Genomic DNA, 20002 nt, shown 5'->3' with positions numbered 1-20002 from the left:
CTGCCACTCTCCCCACTCTCTCCTGTCTTTCCTCATTCCCCACACTTGATGTCCTCACCATCCAAAGTCCTCAGAGGGGCTTTCTTGGTAGCTTCTGCACACTGTAATCCAGTTGGCCTTTTTCCCCTTGCCTTAGGCATCTGTCTCTTTCTACTTGTTTTAACTTCTCTCTCAGCTCCTTCAGCCTCTGCTGCAATGGCAGGAAACATTTTCTACTGTGTTTCTGTTGACTGTTATTGCTGCCTTCCCAAATGTGACTTGTCTTTTATAATATATTCCTACCTCGAGCAGTGCTGCTCGCTAACTAGCCTCTCTACCCCCATCCTACCATGCCACCATTCTCTTTCCTGCAAGTCAGTTTCTCATTTATTATGGATTTATGTAGATGAGATTCATGTTTGTAGGAAACACAAATCACATAGTGTTTGCCTATAGCAAACAGAGTTCAAAAGATCCATACAGAATTTAAAGAGGTGGTTATTAGTATCTGTAGATTGATGAGTTTATGTTATTTTCATTTCTTATTTACACTTGTGCTAAACCACTGAACCTTTCTGTATACTTAAGGTAAAATGTTTGATCATTTCAAGAAATATGTGCCTTTAAATTGGGTATGTGAATATCTGGATTGACAAAATCAGAATCAATTTTTATAACTTCTCAAAAGCCTTCATCATTGCATTATAAAAGAGCTTTTAAAATATGCCTTTAAAAAAATACTAAAGTGCTGGGGGAAAAAAAACAAAAAAGCAACAACAAAAACAAAAATCAAAAGTCTTCAGTATCTTCAAAGTTGTTTTAGTTTATTTAAAAATTATTTCAAATTAGTGTTTGAAAATTCCATAAACTGAAGTACATGGCCGCAAATGCATTTTCCTATAAATAGGCCATACATTCACCATTAAAGAGGCAAACGAGTGTGGGTTTTGATGTGGATTTTTCACAGTTGCCATTTTAAAACACTGGAGTCTCAAGCAGTTGTGCAGCTATACACTTGAGGTGCCATAGAACTGAGCTTTTATAGAGGTCAAGGAAATACTCATTACTGAGACAAATCTTGAAGGTAAACTCTGCATAGGAATTTCCTCTGCAACACAGAAACCATGAATTTTCTGGCCGCCTACTGTTATTAAAAAGGGCTCATTCCAACAAAGTGGCTGACATTGAACTCAATTCCTTGCACATGAGGGTCCATGTCTTTCACTTACTGATTAGAGCTGGGGGAGTGTGTAATGTATATAATACTTGTCACAGACCAAAAGAAAAAAAGCTCTTGAAGTAACCACCTTTAAGCCAATTGGGAATGCTGCTTTCAGCAGAATCTAACAGAAAATAAACATGAAACTAATGACCCTGAAAAATATTTGTATAGTTTCCTTTGGTCATGGTCCTGTTGGCACACTTTCAGCCTTCAGTTTTTCGTGTCCTGTGGATTGTACTTAATCATAAATTGTGAAAGTTTTGTTCTTATCAGAACTTTCTTTTTGTAAATTACATGCTATCCCAACACTGTATGTTTTAGAGGTCACACTGCAGAAAAGAGGCCTGTCATGTTAGCAAAGTCAAAATAAAGGCTTCCTTTGCCCCCCACCATTAGGTCTCAAGAACCTCACTGTCACATCCTGTTAAAAATTCTTTTCTTTGAGTTGCCAGACACAAAGTTGAGCTTGTGGTTTGCATCTTTATTTATTAAAAAATAAAAAAATCTACAAAAAAGTTTGAATGGCCAGTACAAACTTAGTATAACAGGGATTATGGCAAGTGCAAGGTATTTTGCTGAATTGATTGAGAGGCTTTGTGATATGTGCAGAAAGAGTGGATATTTCTGATTCAAAAGACCTGTTTTTAAATCCCGTTTTCTAAATTTGTAACAGGATGCGAGTTACTTGACTTCTGAGCTCTCCTGTCCTCATCTATGGAGGAGGGAAAATAATTTATAGGCTTATGGTACAGATCAATAACAAAAGGCATATGTGAGTTTCTGACGTGTAATGGATTTTCAATAAAAGTAGTAATAAAATAATTGGAGAAAGGCAGTTATAAAGAGAACCAGACTATGAGATTCTCTCTAATTCTTTTTCCAATTAAATAAAAAAAACACACACACAGTGGCCAGGACATAGTTGACCATCAAGGGATGTTACTCTTTAACATTGCAAGTCATTGTTTGGTTTCCAGGGCTGAAAAGACACGTATATATTCCTGACTCAACATTCAACAATAGATGGGATGCCTGGGTGGCTCGGTCGGTTAAGCACCCGACTTCAGCTCAGGTCACGATCTCACTGCTCGTGAGTTCAAACCCCGCATCGAGCTCTGTACTGACAGCTCAGAGCCGGGAGACTGCTTCAGATTCTGTCTCCGTCTCTCTGCCCCTCCCCTGCTTGCATGCTCTCTCTCTCTTTCTCTCTCTCTCTCTTGAACATAAAATTAAAGAAAAAAATTAAAAAATTAAAAAAAAACGTTCAACAATAGATTGCCTCATTGTAATGCCTCTTAAATATTAATGTGCATTTAGATGACCCAGGAATGTTGCTGAAGTGCAGATTCAGCAGGTCTGGTATGGGGCCTGAGTTCTTGTTCAGTAGGTCTTGGATGGGGCCTGTGACTCTGCATTTCCAAGAGGTTCCCAGGTGATGCCTTTAAGTTGACTTGCTGTTCACACTTTGAATCTCAAGGCATTGATGGTCAATAAAGAAGACAATAAATATCCCCTGTTTTTTCCTTGCAGTATCTTATTTCATAGAGCATAAAGAGTTTAGAGATGATATTATTTCACACGTTTTCCAAATGAGAAATTTGTGACCAACAGAGGTTGATGAATTAGTTAAAATTTGAGATCCTTCAAGCTAACAGTTCAGCTGCATTTCTTATCTACCATGGTCAATTTTTTAAATTGTGTAACTATTCTCCCATCCCGCCTATTTGGTTTTCATGTTCCTAGAAGTTAAGAATAATCAAGTTTCTTCTTAGATCTTTATCACTATTTTCCAGTTCTTTCTGAGATCGTTGCTCATGTTAGTATGTAACCATAGTTTGTCAGCATCCACACTACTTAAGCCCATCAATCAAGAAACAGCCCATTTAAAAAAAAAAATTTTTTTTTTTTTTGAGAGCGAGCAAGAGACAGAGAGAGACAGAGAGACAGAGAGACAGAGTGTGAACAGGAGAGGGGCAGAGAGAGATGGAGACACAGAATCTGAAGCAGGCTCCAGGCTCTGAGCTGTGTGCACAGAGCCTGACACCGGGCTCAAACCCATGAGCTGTGAGATTATGACCTGAGCCAATGTCAGACATTTAACCGACTGAGCCACCCAGGCACCCCAAGAAACAACCCATCCTTGATGGAGCCATGTTTAGTGGCAAAATGATTGGTAGAGGTCAGGCAGGTTTTGATGCTTTGGGGTATAATTAATATCAGTTAGGTTTTTATATCAGAACACCTCCCTAGTGGTTTGGAATAAGCTGCCTACTCCTGCCTCAGAACCCATGAGGAGCCAGATGACCTAAGAGCCGTCAGCTCAGCGATACTAGGCATTTCCATGGTTCTACCGCAAAATAGCCCTGACCCACCAATAGGGATATTTTTTATTGCCTTGTTCTTTCCACCTCAATATCAGAGGACAAGGTCCCATTGCTTTGGAATCCCTAGCCTTGTTTTTGTAAATTCTCTGGAATAAAATTGTGCTGTAGGACAATTCTGTTATCTTTGTCCCTCAATTATGAAGGCATGCTCCCTTGCCCCACCCCCCACCTTGGGACATAACTCCTTTAGTCATTCCTGTGGTTGAGGACCCCAGGTGAGGTATGCTCTTAGGAATGCCCATTCCTCTTTTCTCCCAGGTTTCTCACAACCAGTACCATAGACATAGGGTTTCTAACCCATGTTTAGAAGCTAATACTGATGGGAACATGTTCATAGAATTTTTTTTAGCAAAGATTAATTCCGAATAATGAGAACATCATAATCACCCTCAATGTATAAATGATTTTAATTTAATAAACAGTTAAATGTAACATAATCATAAGAATGTTTCAGAAGAGCAAGTTTAGTTTGGATCACTGGTCTCTTTTCACAGTGAGATAATAAATGTTCTTGAGCCAAAGGCAACTGGACAGAAGTCTCAGGATTGCTGCTCTTTCTTTCCTTTTCTTTTTCTTTCTTTTGTTCTTTCTGTCTTCCTTCCTTCCTTCTTTCCTTTTTCTCTTTCTCTCTTTCTTTCTCTCTCTCCCTCCCTTCTTTCCTTCCTACCCTCCTTCCTTCCTTCCCTTTTTTTAGTTCTTATCTTCTGTCTTTTTGGGTGTGTTATAGTGTACTGTAAAGGGATTCATTGTTTACCTATCATAATATAGCATAAATATTTTTAATGTCAATAAATACACATTTTCACCATTTTTTAAATAGTTGCTTAACTACGTACATAATGGTGCAATAATTTAATTAATATGCTAATGTGGGGCATTCTGATTCTTTCTCAACTTCTCTTGTTTTTATTAACCAAGCTGGTCAGTGGCTTTGTTAAGATCTAAGCAACTGCTGCTCAGTTATTTCTTGCTTATCTATTCAACTATTTACCTCCTCAAAGAATTCTCATAAGTATGTTATTTCCCTTTAGATATACATTACCCAGCATGGTATTTAAATGAAGTTAGTAGTTTTGCGATAGTATGGTAACTATAGGGATTGAAACCTCGGATTCTGACGTCAGCCTGCCTGAGTTTGAATGCCAGCTCTGTCATTTGCTAGCTGTGTGACCTTGGACAAGATATTCAACCCCTTTGTACCTTAGTTTCCTCACCTAAGGTAAGGGGATGATAATAGTACTTTTCTCACCTAGTTGTTGTGAAGATTAAGGAAATGATGTATTTAAAAGGTACAGAATAGTATCTAGCATTTAGTACTTGCTCAAGTAATATTAGCTACTTTTAATGATAATTAACTTGCTCTGCCTTTTTATTCACACTATTAAACCTAAATTCCCACCAAAATGTGGCTGCAGACAAACTTCATTTTTTGGCAAGAAATACTGGCAACAGAAAGAGAGGAATGAAGTGGTCTCAAGGAGGTAAAGCACATAGGAAATATGGTCAGTTCTTGTTATGTGTTCAGATACTGAATGTTTAGTACAGTCAAGTCGCTGGACTAGGTAGGCTACAGGTGTCAGAGGCATCTCGCATAGTCACCAGACACCTGTCAGTCACCTGCCATTAGCCAGGTTATGTCTTCCAACACAGGTAGATGATCTATGATCTTTCCTGTCCATATGGATGAGAACTGAATGGCATACATTTACTTTTACTTCTCCCCTAGGATTCTTTCTCCTAGTGAAAGCAGAGAAAAAGTAGTTTTTGGTTTACTTGGGCTTTTCCTAAAGAACGGACTTTATTATAATCATTTGACCTCCCTAAAGAGCCTTTTCTGCAAACAGTTCTTCACTATCCAGCAGTGTTCTGGCATCTGGGAGAGCCCTCAGCAGGGGCAGTGACTAGGTATGAACTTGGGAACTATTTGGGGAGATAGGAAAATGCAGGGAATTTGGGGTCAATCATTCACTCTTAACTACTAGAGGAGTACATTAGGAACATTTGAATTAGGCATTTTTCTGCATTTTAATTGTTAGACCAAGTCCTTGGTTGTTAAGGAAATAAATTCTACAACAAATCAAAGGTATGAAGGAAAGCCCAGGCATTTTTCTTATCTAAAGAGGCTCTATGGTCTGAAGCACTGAGAAAAAAACTTGCATATCAAAAGGCCTGATCTTCATTCTTAGTTTTGTACCAGATTTAGTTTTGTACTAGAAAGGGTAGAGCAACCCAGTTCTTTCATTTAGGCGGAAGTTCCTAGTCCTCCTTGTAAGCCTATACTATTACTGTTCAGGACAAGAGTCTTGATGGAGTAGCCAAAGCCTAGCGGGATTGAATGATCTGTGTGTGGTCACTCAGCTAATCAGCAGGCTTATTTCTTACAGTGCTTTCTTGTGGACTAGGATTCCACTTTGGCCCTCCCTCATGGGATGTTTCCTAGAATATATGCTTTCTGAACAAACTATAGAGAAGAAATTGTATTCTAAAGAAAAAGCCAAAAGGAAGAATAGATTAATCATTGCTTCTAACCTGAGAGTATCTGTTGAACATTGTATATATACTGAAAATCACAAATGTTTTTTTTTTTTTTTACTCTAAAGAGTGGGTATGTCCTAGAACTAATAGGGATTTTTAAGAGCTCCAGAATTTCTGAGAAACGTGTTCAGGGAAAATACAAGTAGGTAAACATTTGAAGCCTGGTTGGGTGGGAATTGTAGATCCAGTCCTCCTCATAGGTTACAGAGGAAAGTAGCAACTATGAATATGTCAAATAAGTGTTCATCATGAGAGGATCAGCACACCCATGCTATGGAATACTATGTAACTATTAAAATGAAGTATATAATAATGAAATATATTAATGCATTAAAAATGTTATGAAATGAGGACAAAAATGAAGTGAAATGGAAGATTATCTGTGATAAATTGTTTAGAAAAATCATGGTGCATACTATTCAGAATGTGATCTCTGTGTTGTAAAAAGCAACATAAAATTCTGGAAACACATGGGTATAGGTAGATGCCTTGGTTAAGAGCTAGATGAACATATTTCAACTATTAGCAGTAGATTTCCCAAGGTATTGAGAGTGAATAAAGAAGGTGAAAATGATGGCAGGGTGTTGGGGAGAGGAAACTGGACAGACACATTTGCTTTAGTCATATCTGCATTGTTTGAAATTGTTCTCATAAACATGTATTTTTATAATATTTTATATAAAAAGCCATAAAAAATCTTTGTATCAGAAATGAATCTCTTTGTGTGTCTGGTGGTTTGAAGCTCTGTTCTACAAAGAAACATGTCAATCAGCAAATAGTGCAAATGACAAGTATTCCTCCACCTGAAGAAACTCCATAAAAAAATTATAATATAAATTGTCTCACACCTGTAAATATCAGCTGTCACATGTCACAGATTATAGGAAGAAATAAAAATGAAATCCAAAGCTGCTGTAGATGGAAATCATTACATCTAGTTTGAGTGGGCTGATACTAACAGCAGAAGGGAAATGTATACAGGTGAAAAAAAAAAAAGATGCCGATAGTATGCAAATGTTTTCATAATAATATGAGAAAGATACGCTGCTGCTCTATTATGATACTTAGCATCTTAGATACTGATTGCCGTCCTTATACCTTCCTTATAAAGCATTCCATCCCAACACAGAGGAGAATAATTTCCCTGGAAATGAATCCGTTAACTAATGAACACATTTGTACTGAGAACTTCAAGTGTGCACGCTCTAGATACGGGTCGGGGAGGGGAGCACAAGGATGAATGAGAGCCAAGCACTGCTTCGTGGAGCTTATAAACTACTGGGGAGCTAAGGCGCTACACTGGCTCTGGAGTACAATGGAGACTGTAGTAAGCACACAAATGCATAAACTGAACTAGGACTTCAGAATAGAGTGGTTGGATGGTCCCGCCAAGGACAGGTGTTTTGTTTTCTATTTTGTTTCATCTTAGAATAGGAAAAAATCTGACCATCATTATAAGCAGAGGGGAAAGAGTATGGAGAGGTGACAATGAGGTAAGAGAAAGGAGGTGATTAATAGGAGGTAACCCAGGGAGAAGCCTAAAGGGAGCCCAGGGGGCAAGAACTGCCAGGAGAAGGAAAGATATTACACAAAATATGTAAAAGAAAGAAGAGGGCCTGAGTAGTAAGGAAGAGATGCTCTGAGGTGACGGAAGAGCAAATCGGAGGAGTCCTCAGAACAGCTCTGACTTTCTCTGTCGAGCGGGAAGTTACAGTATTGACAGAATGAGAGGCTTGGTAGGCTTGAGGGCTGTGGTAAGTCTTGGAACAGCCTCTGTGAAGAGTATATGTCAACCAGGGATTAGAACTTTTAGGTAAATACCTTGTAGGGCAATTGCTGGATTGTAGGGTAGTTCTATTTTTAACTTTTTGAGGAACCTCCATATTGTTTTCCAGAGTGGCTGTGCCAGTTTGCGTTCTCACCAACAGTGCAAGAGGGTTCCTCTTTCACTGCATCCTTGCCAACATCTGTTGTTTCTTGTGTTGTGGATTTTAGCCATTCTGATGGTTGTGAGATAATATCTCACTGTAGTTTTGATTTGTATTTTCCTGATGATCAGTGATGGTGAGCATGTTTTCGTGTGTCTGTTGGCCATCTGTATGTCTTCTTTGGAAAAATGTCTATTCATGTCTTCTGCCCATTTTTTTAAGCACCGGGTGGTATATGGAAGTAAGGAATCACTACATTGTACACCTGTCACTAGTATTACACTGTAGGTTAATTAACTTGAATTTAAATAAAAGCTTTTTAAAAAAATAAGTCAACCAGGGAGGGTTAACAGGGTTGTGGAGCATCACTGAGGACCCAGCTGAGGTGGAGTGCATTAATCTTTAATGAAACTAATAAAAAGAAAACTTTTGTATTACTTTCTCTGGCAATGTGATAGCTAGGCATAGAGGCATGGAAATTCAGCTTGGCCAGAGGGCATGTTTTGTAGAAATCAAATGACTCAAATTGAAAGCCGTGTATGAAAACTTACTGGAAATCAGTCAAATAGTTGCATCATTTCAGATTTCACTTTGTCAATATGTTTCTTTCCCCTTAAATTTTATAGTTAAATCAGATAACTATATTTTCATAAAGAAATGGGAACAGTATCCTGTACTTCAAATGTTAACCAACCAAGTAATACCATTAAAATTTCTAAAGTTTCTAGCTCATAGTTGCTTCTCATACATTATGTATTTTTAGGCTGGAAAAACTAATAACCTCCTTTTTGGAAGACCAAGATCCGGAGAGTAGACTAGAGGTTGGCACTGATATGCGTAAAATTCATCACTGTTTCCATTATTTAAAGGTAAATTTAAACATTTCCTCTAGTAGAAGCCATTGTCTGCCATGTTGAAACTGCAATACAGTTTGCTAGTTGACCAACTCTTACAACCCTGAAAAGGTTAAGATCCAGCTTCTCATGTCCTGAATGGCATGATCTTCAAACAAAGCTGGGCTTACTGAACTTCTTCAGAGGTCATATCTTGCCTGCCAGTGAATAACTTGTAGTTATTTTTCCAGGAATCTCTACCTTGTACACAGAATAATTCCATGTTCAAGAACCATTTCTTTTCAAGATACATCAAGAAAGTTGTGTCCTGCATTTTCCCCAGCAGATTAGATTTATCCATATAAACCCTCAGTTTTTCTCTGCCTTGTGTTTTACCCTTTCATGATGACACAGTGGGAATATCATTAACCTTTATTTCTACCTCACTTGTGATTTGGCATTCTTCACTATGATGATAAGCATTTGTTGTGAGTCTTCTATGGGCCAAGCCCCGGGAAAGCAAAATTGAATAAGAAAGGTCACGAAGAGGACATCTATGGAAAGAATAATTATAACCATCATAAGTGCTATTGTTTAAAATGTAAATCAAATGGTATGGGGTTAAGGAGAAGGAGAAAGAAGTTCAAGAGGAGATAATGTTTGAGTAAGAATTTCCAAGTTTAGGGAAGGAGAGAGATGATAGCAGAGAAGATGAAGGGGAGGGGAGAGAGGCAGGGAGAAGGAGAAGACACATGGAGCTAAGGCAGCTGCATTGGCAGAGACAAGGAGGCAAGAAAGGACATTCATGCCTGATTTGTGCAAAGAATTGTCAAAGGGGAGAAGAGTCCAAGAAACTAAGAAATTTGGAAAAGACAGGATGCTTGGGGGGCTCAGTCATTTGAGCGGCCGACTTTGGCTCAGGTCATGACCTCACTGTATGGGTTCGGTCCCCATGTCAGGCTCTGTGCTGGCAGCTCAGAGCCTGGAGCCTGCTTCAGATTCTGTGTCTCCCTCTCTTTCTGCCCCTTTCCCACTCACGCTCTGTCTCTCTCTGTGTCTCAAAACTGAATAGAAGTTTAAAAAAAAAAAAAAAAAGAAAAGAGATACGGACTCTAAGCTCTTATTTCGTCTTACAGAAACTATTGAATGACAAGAAGATCCATGGAAAAACCACAGTCTCTTCGGAAATCAAAGATCAAGACTGCCAAGAACCATTGAAAGAGGAAGAATATAAAAAGCTACGAGACCTTCTACAGCAGAGGGATAATGAAATCAGTATCCTTTCTGAAGTGATTAGGAACTTACCCTCTACTGGCTTAAAAGAGGAAGTGAGCACAATTCCATGTCTTCCCCTGGCCACATCACCTAGGTCCCTGCCCTGCTTCCGGTTCACACTGCTTCTTTTCATTTAGAAGAGGTCCCTTCCGCAAACAAAATGTAGTGGCTAGTGAAAAACAGAGTTGTTATAAAAGAAAAAAAAATTACTTTGTTTTTACCCAGATACATTTACATTATGGGGGAATATTTCAGTTTATTGAAAAGTGTGGTCTTTTTCACACCATCTCTTAACATTAAATTTTGTAGAAAATATATATTTTTGGACTAGTCTGCTGTGTTCTTTTTGTTACAGTTCTGAGCCAAAAAGTTAGTGGGTTATCTTTAGCTAACTGACCGGATGCTGGGCTGACCACAGCCTCACCATGGCCCAGAATTTGTGGCTGGTGTGTGGGCGAAACTCAAATGGTGGCTGAAAACTGACAAATGGTATTTAGCTTATGAAGAGCAGAGATTGATTTAAATGTAACTTTTTATTTAAAAGCCAGATCTACTGCTTCGGGTTCTACTTACAGATGTTCCCAAATTTGGAAGTGAGTGAAGAGTGTTCAAGATAGAAACCTTTTTGGCTCTAGGAGGCAGTGTGTTTGGGGTCTGAGAGCAGGGAGATGCCTACAGTGGGACTGGGTGGGTGGTTACCTCTGAAGAGCCCCTGTTGGGTGGGTTAGACCTCAGGTCTCCGCAGCATTTCTTTGGTATTGTTTCTTGTCTTATCTTTCAAGCTTCTCGTACAAGATTTGACATTGTCGGTACATTTGCAGACTTGAAACATGCATAAGAAGTTATTTTGGTCAGTTCTTACAGACAGGTGTTTTTGTTTGTTCGTTTTTAAAAAGCACCAACGGGTCTTTTAGCTTCAGTCAATGTGAAAAATGCGTGAAAAGAACATACATGAAGGACATCCACTAATAAAGAGGTAAAAGCAGACCACATACAAGGTAGGCACACTGCCTGATTGACCTCAGTCTCTACTTTGAGCCGAGTATTAGCAGACCCCGTATGCCTGATCCAAGTGAGTTTTAGCTCCTTTATCAGCCAGCCAGCATCAGTAGGGTCAGCCATGTATTACTCTGCTACACGAGGCCTTGTCTGTGAGCGCTGCCCACAGTCTCACCCTGCATTCCTTTTCTTCCCTCTTACCCTGTCCATCTCCAGGGATGCTCCCAGCCCAGGACTCAGCCTCAGCCCCAGTCCCAGTCTGAGCTCTGCTTCTTTTCCTAGCTTTGATTGTCTTTGGGATCTGCTCCCGCTAAACACTCCGACCAATTCTTAATCCCCCTCTGGGCTTCTGAATGTGTGTGCCCATAGGAGGGGTGAGCCAGGGACAGCCAGGGAACAGTCTGGGCTTACACATGTATGTTTACTTAGACAAGAGAGTGACAGAGAGACTTACCTCATCTCCCTGACTGACTGCCAAATCCAGGTACCACTGCTCGTGTGGGGCTGCCCTCGGTCTTTGTTGACCAAGAACAACCTGAGCAGGGTCTCCTCCTTGTGAGACTCATATTCAGAGTGTTGGCGTGTAGGAGCCATGGTGAAAAGATCGGTGAACCTGAAGTTCACACCTGGATTGACATCCTCTCTCTTCATGCATTCGCTCTACAGCTATTCAGCAAAACTCTTTCCTACCCCTCAGTAGTAGGACCGTGAAGCCTGCCCTGCCAACCTCACAGTGGTGGCCAAAGCCGGTAAGGTGAGTGACTAGCAGGTGCTTTGAGCACTGTGGTGTTACATGGTGGGAGGTGGGACTCTGTACACGGTGGGCAAATTCAGAAGGAAAAACAGCAGCTCAGATTTACTCATCACAAAGCTTATACTTATCAAACGGCTAATCACCAAGAAAGGCTGCTGAAATTTCAAATCTTCTCGTAGCCAGGTTGGAGGATATTTTCATATCCTGTCTGTAGAACCACCAAGGTGAAGACTGACAGGAGGAATGAGAAAGACCTGGTCTGTAGGAAAAACAGGTGGTAATACTTGAGCTAAGCAAAAGACAGTAATGCAACCAAAATGACAGTGAATGACACTGAGCATTCTTCTTGGAAAGGGAGAGAAAATGGTCATTTCAGTGACATTATCAGTATGAATAAAGTTCAGGCTGCCCTTCACTAAACATGTAACAAACAGCATGTCATTTAGTACCTCGCACAAGGAAGGCTCAAGTTCAACAGAATGGGCAGGGGAAGAAGACAAAGGAAAGGTGGGGAAGAAGGAAGGCAGCCAAGAAGATAAATCCGTACTCTGATCTTTATGAAATGTACCTCAGAACACTGTCTGTCTCTGCTTAAATTCTTCCAGGGCCTGCTATACTTAGAATGAACCTCAACTCCTTACTCTGGATCACAGGGCCCTACGTGATTGTGTGTCTGCCAAGCCCCTGATTTCACGTACTATGTCTCTATCCCAAATATGTTAGGCTTTGGTCATAGTGTCCTTCTTGTTGTTCTAACACCAAGTTTCTCGTCCTTGGCACTATGGACACTTTGGGCTGTATAAATTCCCTGTTGTGGGGGCTGCTCTGTGCATCGTAGGATGTTTAGAAGCCTCTCTGGCCTCTACCCACTAGGCTTCGGAAACAGCACCTGCCCCCCACTGCAGTATGACAACCAACATTGCTTCCAGACACGGCCAAATGTCCATTGGGTGGTAAAACTGCCAAGGCACTTCTTCTTAGGGTTTTAGCACTAGCCAGTAACTCTGCTGAGATACTCTTCCTCCAGCCACTGCTTCCTGTCATTCAGATCTCAGCCTAAATGTCATTAGAGAAGTCCTTTGTGAGCACCCAATGTAGAGTAGCCACTCAGTCATTCTTGACCTGTTATTTTTTTTAATGTTTATTTATTTTGAGAGAGAGAGAGAGAGAGAGAGCAAGCATGAGTGGAGGAGGGGCAGAGAGAGAGGGAGAGAGAATCCCAAGCAGGCTGCACACTGTCAGCCCAAAGCCCAATGCAGGGGCTCCATCCCACAAACCATGAGGTCGTGACCTGAGCTGAAATCAAGGGTTGGTCACTTAACCAACTGAGCCACCTGGCAGCCCTCTTGACCTTTTTAAAATTAGTTATCCAGCCCTTTCATTCTGTAATGTTTGGTTCATGTGCATGAAATCTGTCTTTCCCCAGTAGGACATCTGCTTTGTGAGAGCAAGAAGCCAATATACCCTTCCATTGTTCCATCCCTGTGCCTAGAACAGTGCTTGGCACATAGTACAACTCCACTGAATACCATTGAATGAGTGAGTGACTGGATGTTGCCACTGCAGCGTGTGAACCAGTGGAAGCCCCTGATGCTCTTGGTAATCAATTCCGTATGAGAAGGAGTGGAAGATGTGGGCAGATCCCTGTTCTTCTCTGCTAGGACAAGGCCCAGATACCACCTCTGGTAAGGACATGGTTTTTTGAGGCAAAGAAGAAGCCATATCAAGGACTGTGAGAGAAAAAGTGATTGCACTTCCAGAAATCTCCCAAGAAGTTGGAGTCAAAGCTGAGGAGGAAAATGGAGTCTGAGCAGGCATCTGAGCAGCAGTCTTCTCTCCCCACCACGTCCATATTTCCTCACTCCTATTTTAGTGAAGCCATCTCTGGGGATGGCGGAGTTCTGAGGTTCTCAAGTGGTGGCCGAGATTCTTCAGAGTTCTCAGCATCTTGAGCCCGAAAGAACAGCAAAGTGGGGTGGAATGCAGTGATGTTATCATCAGTACACCTAGTATATTGAAATGGCCTGCAAGAGGGGCATTTTAAAGTAATGTATCTGTAATAAGAATTCATCTCTTTTCAGTTGCATTTGGGACCAAGATTTAGGGATTTTTTTAAGTGACTTCAAGTCCCATTTGAATCTATGCTATGCAAACATGTGTTGAATGTGGGGGTGCTCTGGCCACCAGAACCGATTTGGCTGGTCTGCCTGCTGGGCGGACTCTGGTGTTCTCCCTCTCTGCTCCTGCTGCCTCCTGAGCAGTTTCCTGGATTCAGGTCTTACTTACTCACAGATACATGCATAGCTCCACTGCCTGCTCCTACTAAGTGTTCATTTCTTATAAACCCTTTCATAAAAATTTTAAGTCTTTATATTTTAAACACCTTGGGATTGCTAATTTTTCATATAATGATGCCATATTGACTAACTTCCTAAACTGTCTGTAACTGGATAAATGACTTCAGGAAGTTGAAGTCTTCCTTTAGTGGTCTCTTTACCATGTGAAAAATAGCAAGTATTATTTGGAATATTAACCTCAATTGAGACATTAGTGGTTTCTTTTAGTGTTTATTTATATTTGAGAGAGAGAGTGAGAGAGAAAGAGAGGGTGAGAGGGGGAGGGGCAGAGAGAGAGAGGGAGACACAAAATCCGAAGTAGTTTCCAGGCTCTGAGTTGTCAGCACAGAACCCCTACATAGGGTTCAGACCCACAAGTGGTGAGATCACGACCTGAGCCAAAGTTGGATGCTTAACCGACTGAGCCACCCAGGTGTCCCAGAAACAGTGTTTTGATCATTGCAACTTAGCATGAGTCACTAAATCCTTAATCAAGTTTCAGATATTCTGGTCAATATGCTAAAGAAGGAAAAGAAGAAAGCTCAGGATGCTCTCCACTCATCTGGCATGGATAGAAGTGAATGTGGACACTCACAGAGTTCACCTTTTCCACCTGGGAACCCAGAAGGTCTGAGGACTTTGCCATCCTCAGCTCCCACACAGGTCCAGGACGTCAACACATTTGGGTACAGATCCAGTTTGCTCCACAGAAAAACAGGTCAGTTATATTTATTTATAAATATAAATTAAATTATGTTAAATACAGAGAACCTAGGCTTAAATGAGAAAACATAGGCTATCATAAATTATATGTCTGTAGAAAAAATAAACATGGAAACGGTTATAATTTTATCATGCTGTTCTTCATCATTGTAATTCAATTGCTGTTATTATCACTAATATTTCTAGAGGTTTTAAAGTTGTACCAGCAGCAGCTTCAGCAGCAATAACAAAAATTCCCAGGTTAAGTTTATCCTCAAAAGGAAAACAAAAAACAAAAAACAATCCTGGCATTCCTCATTCTCCATAATGGAATTCAGCATACCATTTTTTAGTTTTAAATATGCAAAGGTGAAGAAATGACAACTTATTTGTTAGAATTACTTTTTATAACTATCACAACTCTTAAATTAAATACTAGTTTCCAAAATTGATGACTGAACTTAAAATACGAAGTATGAATTATCACAGAGTTCAGAGGCAGAAATAGATGGGTCCAAGGCAACAGGAGAAAAGTTAACATTAGAGAAAGGAGCACAACCTTTCCTCCACAGGAGGGAAAGAATAAGGACAGATGTTTCATTGCCAATGTGATGACACAGTATTTGTTTCTAAATCTGAATAAGCTCTTTGTAGCAAAATAATTTAACAATATTATTACAGTCTGCCTTAATGGACAATAAACAAACAAAACTTTGTCAGATAGGATTTCGCACAGTTGGATTGACAAGGAGGCACTTCTCCCAACTTGTAGTTTTTGATTGGTATGTCAGGCTTTCTTTAAAAATATTTTTTAATGTTTATTTATTTTTGAGAGAGAGAGAGACAGAGCACAAGTGGTGGGGGTGGATGGTGGGGCACGGGCAGAGGGAGACACAGATTCCGAAGCAGGCTCCAGGTCCAAACTGTCAGCACAGAGCCCGATGCGAGGCTCAAACCCACAAACCATGAGATCATGACCTCAGCCGAAGTCAGACACTTAACTGACTGAGCCACCCAGGTGCCCATGATTGGTATGTCAATTCTACAACTACAAAACCATGCTAGAGGCATGTGATTGATGTCTTTCTCTTGAAAACATTGAGAAATCTGAAACATGGAACATACCAGAAAAAAGGGGTGAAAAGCTTCCCCTTTTGGCAATATAGTTTGAAAATCTCTCTATAGGAGTGCCTGGGTGGCTCAGTCAGTCAAGCATATGACTTCGGCTCAGGTCATGATCTCACAGTTTGTGAGTTCGAGCCCCCCGTTGGGCTCTGTGCTGACAGCTCAGAGCCTGGAGTGTATTTCGGATTCTGTGTCCCCCTCTCTCTCTGCCCATACCCTGCTTGTGCTGTCTCTCTGTCTCTCTCTCAAAAAATAAACATTAAAAAAAAATAGAAAAAAAAAACCAAGAAAATCTCTGTATAAATGTTTGTTGGGATGGGCGACCTGATATGCATGGTTTTCTAAAGGATTTAGCTTGTTAATAATGAGAGTATGGCACTCACTAAGAAGGACACATTTTATTTAATAAAGACAAGATCAAGAAGCCTGGAAATATACTTTGTGATATTATATCCCTTTGTCTCTTAATTCTAAATCTCCTTGCTTTGAGTATTTATTTAACAACATAGTAGAATAAATTAAAAATCAAAGGAAATCAAAAATGCTATTTTTACCATTTACCATGGTAAATGGCAGGAGGCAAAGAAAGCAGTTATTCCTCTCTGTGAATGTTTTCCATACAGCATTCCTATACTCTGCTATTGGTAACAGCTGGTTCAAAAAAAAGGAGGACCTCTGCATTGGTGACTTCATTAGTTCATCCATCAATTTATTCATTTCCTTTATGCATTCAACGTATATTTATTGACTACACACTTTGTTCTAGGTATTGTGACAATTATTACTATTATGACTATAGCATACACAGCCCTATATATATGTCAGGTACTCTTCACAGTTGTCTGCTTGAATTAACTCATCTAATCCTTATTCTATAGGTTCTTGTTTTAGCCCCATATTATGCAAGAACATGCAAGGACAAACCCAACCTCTGATCTCAGAGCACTTAGAAACTGACAGAGAGGAGAGCTTTGAACAATTATAAAAGTGCACCTCTGTATTACTGATGGCGCACATACCAGGGAACCCTGCCTCAAGTTAAGATCAGAAAGATCCAACAGGGGGCATTGGGTGGGAGTGTGGCTGGAAGGAATATCGCAGGCAAAAGGAATTATTTAAATAGCTTTCAGGGCCTTTGTGGTGGAAAGGAGCATTTTGGAAAGTGAAAAGGTCAGGATGGTTGGGATGTGGGGAGTTGAAAAGCTAGAAAGACAGATTGAGTATCCTGTGCAGAACAGATTGCATGACTAATTAGAAGGCCATTATGGTATAGTAGTCTAGGCCAGAGGATGGAAATAATGAGAGAGAGATGAGGGAATCAGAAGCATTTAGGAGGGAGAGTAGGCAGGGCTTGGTGACTAATGGAGGTAGCAGGTAATGGTGAAGATGGCCCCCAGGTCTGTGGGTGGCTTGTGAGGCTCTTCATGGAGGTAAGGAACAGTGCTCCCCCTGGCCGTGCCACAGTTGGCATTGTTGGTTGTAGAGAACAGAGCTTGGCATCTCTGCTGACATGGAAGGTCATGGTCAGTACGAATGTTAGAACTCCATGCTTATGGACTGTTCACTGGCCTTCTCCAAAGACACACACCAATAATGTGCAGAAATGGCCTCAGATATCACTGCCCCACCCTCGCAGTGTGCCAGACCTTTTCTGTTTCTGCCTGTTTCTGCACTGGCCTGTGCAGAAATGGCCTCAGATATCACTGCCCCACCCTCGCAGTGTGCCAGACCTTTTCTGTTTCTATTTTCTCTTGCCCACACCATCTCCCTTCTCATAGTTCTTCTTCCCCACAGCATCTCATAATCTCTCTCCTAACTCATAATTATAGTCAACTTTTTCAGTAACCCTTCTCTTCCCTTGATACTACTATCAAGACAGACTAGTTTTGTTTGGAGAATGAATTAAGTTTGCTTGAATAGAAAATCACTGAAAAATAATGGAAATTGTTTGTAAAGTCCAAGTACAAATGAGGTAAAAGAGTTTTGGAGAAAAGCCTTATAGTTTAAAGAGTTTTTGAGTTGTTTTAACTGTCATTGGATATAGCTCTAGCAATAACTTTAAATAGGAGTAGGTTCACAAATGGATTGATAATGATCTAACCATTTGGAAGAGGGACTGATGGGAGATTGATTTTATTTTTTTGGCAAAACTACAGATAGGATGAAAATTGCTGTGGATGAATCCATGCTGCACAGCAACAGGTAATGGGATAGTTTGTTATAATATTTAAGATCCTAGGAGCTGATTAGGCTTTTATTATTGCATTATTTTATACAAGAACTTGTGTAAACTAAGCCAAATACAAAAAATTAATAAGCATGTGGTTTCGGAAGGATTTCTGCCCTATGTAGGTATGGTCAATTTCTATTAACCATCCTTTGGACTGCTTTTAATGCAGAAAGCAAGTAGATTTGACATCCTCCAATTGGAGACCATTGTCTCCCCTCTGATGACCTTCCCCCTTGTTCCTTTCACCCCCACTTCATGCCGAAAATGACTTCTTTCAAATTTCTTGAGCTAAAAGAAAATGAAACCAAACTCATGATTCACTAGAGAGCCCTACACAGTCATTGTGCAAGCAGCCTGCCAAGGCAGAGGAAGGAAGGTTAGGGGCTTTGGGGCTTCTTGTTTTTTTGGAAGTTAAATGTCTGTTTTGGTTTCATTGAAGTAATGAGAGGGATTGTTCAGCCCCACATTTTGAAAAGAGTCATATGGTTCTCTTTAAAATAGCAGGAGTTTGATACTTTGGTTTTCTTGTTTGGTTTTGGGGGTTTGTTGTTTTTGTTGTTGTTTATTTTTTTCGTGCTCTGACTGTGTGTTCCAGAGGGTCACCTGGAACCAGTGTTCCAAAAGCCCCTGATGACTCACCACATCCTTTAACTGAGATGCTAACAGAACCCACTCATCACAGGTGATGTCACCAGCATTTTAAAAGGTGAACTGAAAGCCAAAGCCACAGCCTGGAGGCTCCAGGCTCTTTTCTCATACTCCTGAGAATTTATTGAATCCCCACTATGTGCACAGAAGGTCCAAGGTTATAGGGGGCACCAGCGGAAACTGAGAAATGGTCTCTACCTCTGGGAGCTCACGTTTAAATAGCGGAGTCTGGCTTGGCACCCAAAAAGCAGAGAATGAAATAACAGGTGCTATAGCAGGAGCTAGAAGAAACACTATGGGAAGTCAAAGGAGAAGGCAGGGACCTTTACAAATAGATTGGGAAAAGCATTACAAAACAAGTGACACAGAAGTTAGGTCTCAAAGGATCAGTAGAATTTGGATAAAGATGGAGGGAAGAACATTCTATTACATTCCAGGTTTAAAGAATATTATGAGTAAAGGCTTGGGAACAGGAAAGCAAGTAAAAATATGTAGAGTTGGCAGGGGTACTTGTTTAGCTAGGGCCCTGGAGAGGTACAGGAAGTCCGAAGAAACAAGGCTAGAAAAATGAGTGGGAAGTTGTTGGGATGGCTGCTTCAGAGGGAGGGGGTAGAGGAATAGATGGGAACGTCCCCTTTTAACTTTATATGCTTTCATGTTGTTTTAATTTCTCACATTTAATTTCTTACCCATGTTACGAAAACCCTTGAATACCAAGCTGGGGAATTTTCTTCATCTGGTTGCAGGGAACCAACAAAACAGAGGGGGAATGGTGATAGTTGTGCTCTGGGAAGGCATTTGTGGAAAAAATCTTTAGTGTTTTGAAGACGAGATGCCTGGGGACATGGTAAATGGTTGAGGAAATAGAATAGTCTGAGTTCGGAGTGATGGAAACAAAGAGGCAAAAAGCATGAAGGGATATAACAGAGGGAGCCTACAGCAGTTCTCCATGGCATAAACAACTCTGGTTCTTCTCCCTCTTATTGGTTTTCCCAGTTCTTCTGGCACTGAGAATGCAGGTACAGGCATCGACAGGAGGACAGGGCAGCCGG

General features: G+C 40.5%; 1 protein-coding gene across 5 annotated transcripts in view; it reads left to right on the top strand.

Moving 5' to 3' along the window:
- Window positions 1-20002, top strand: part of KIF6 (kinesin family member 6) — a 386512-nt gene that overhangs the window by 169736 nt on the left and 196774 nt on the right. For all 5 annotated transcript variants that reach the window (XM_047860796.1, XM_047860795.1, XM_047860799.1 and 2 more), the window contains 3 exons: window positions 8812-8917; window positions 10018-10156; window positions 14748-14963. In XM_047860796.1, the coding sequence (XP_047716752.1) occupies window positions 8812-8917; window positions 10018-10156; window positions 14748-14963 (461 nt within the window). The remainder of the gene's footprint in view (window positions 1-8811; window positions 8918-10017; window positions 10157-14747; window positions 14964-20002) is intronic.

The sequence above is a fragment of the Prionailurus viverrinus genome, chromosome B2 (genome assembly GCF_022837055.1).
Source record: "Prionailurus viverrinus isolate Anna chromosome B2, UM_Priviv_1.0, whole genome shotgun sequence".
NCBI classification, from domain to species: Eukaryota; Metazoa; Chordata; class Mammalia; order Carnivora; family Felidae; genus Prionailurus; species Prionailurus viverrinus.
The sequence above is the reverse complement of the archived record's forward strand: the minus strand, read 5'-3'. Positions and strand labels throughout refer to the sequence as shown.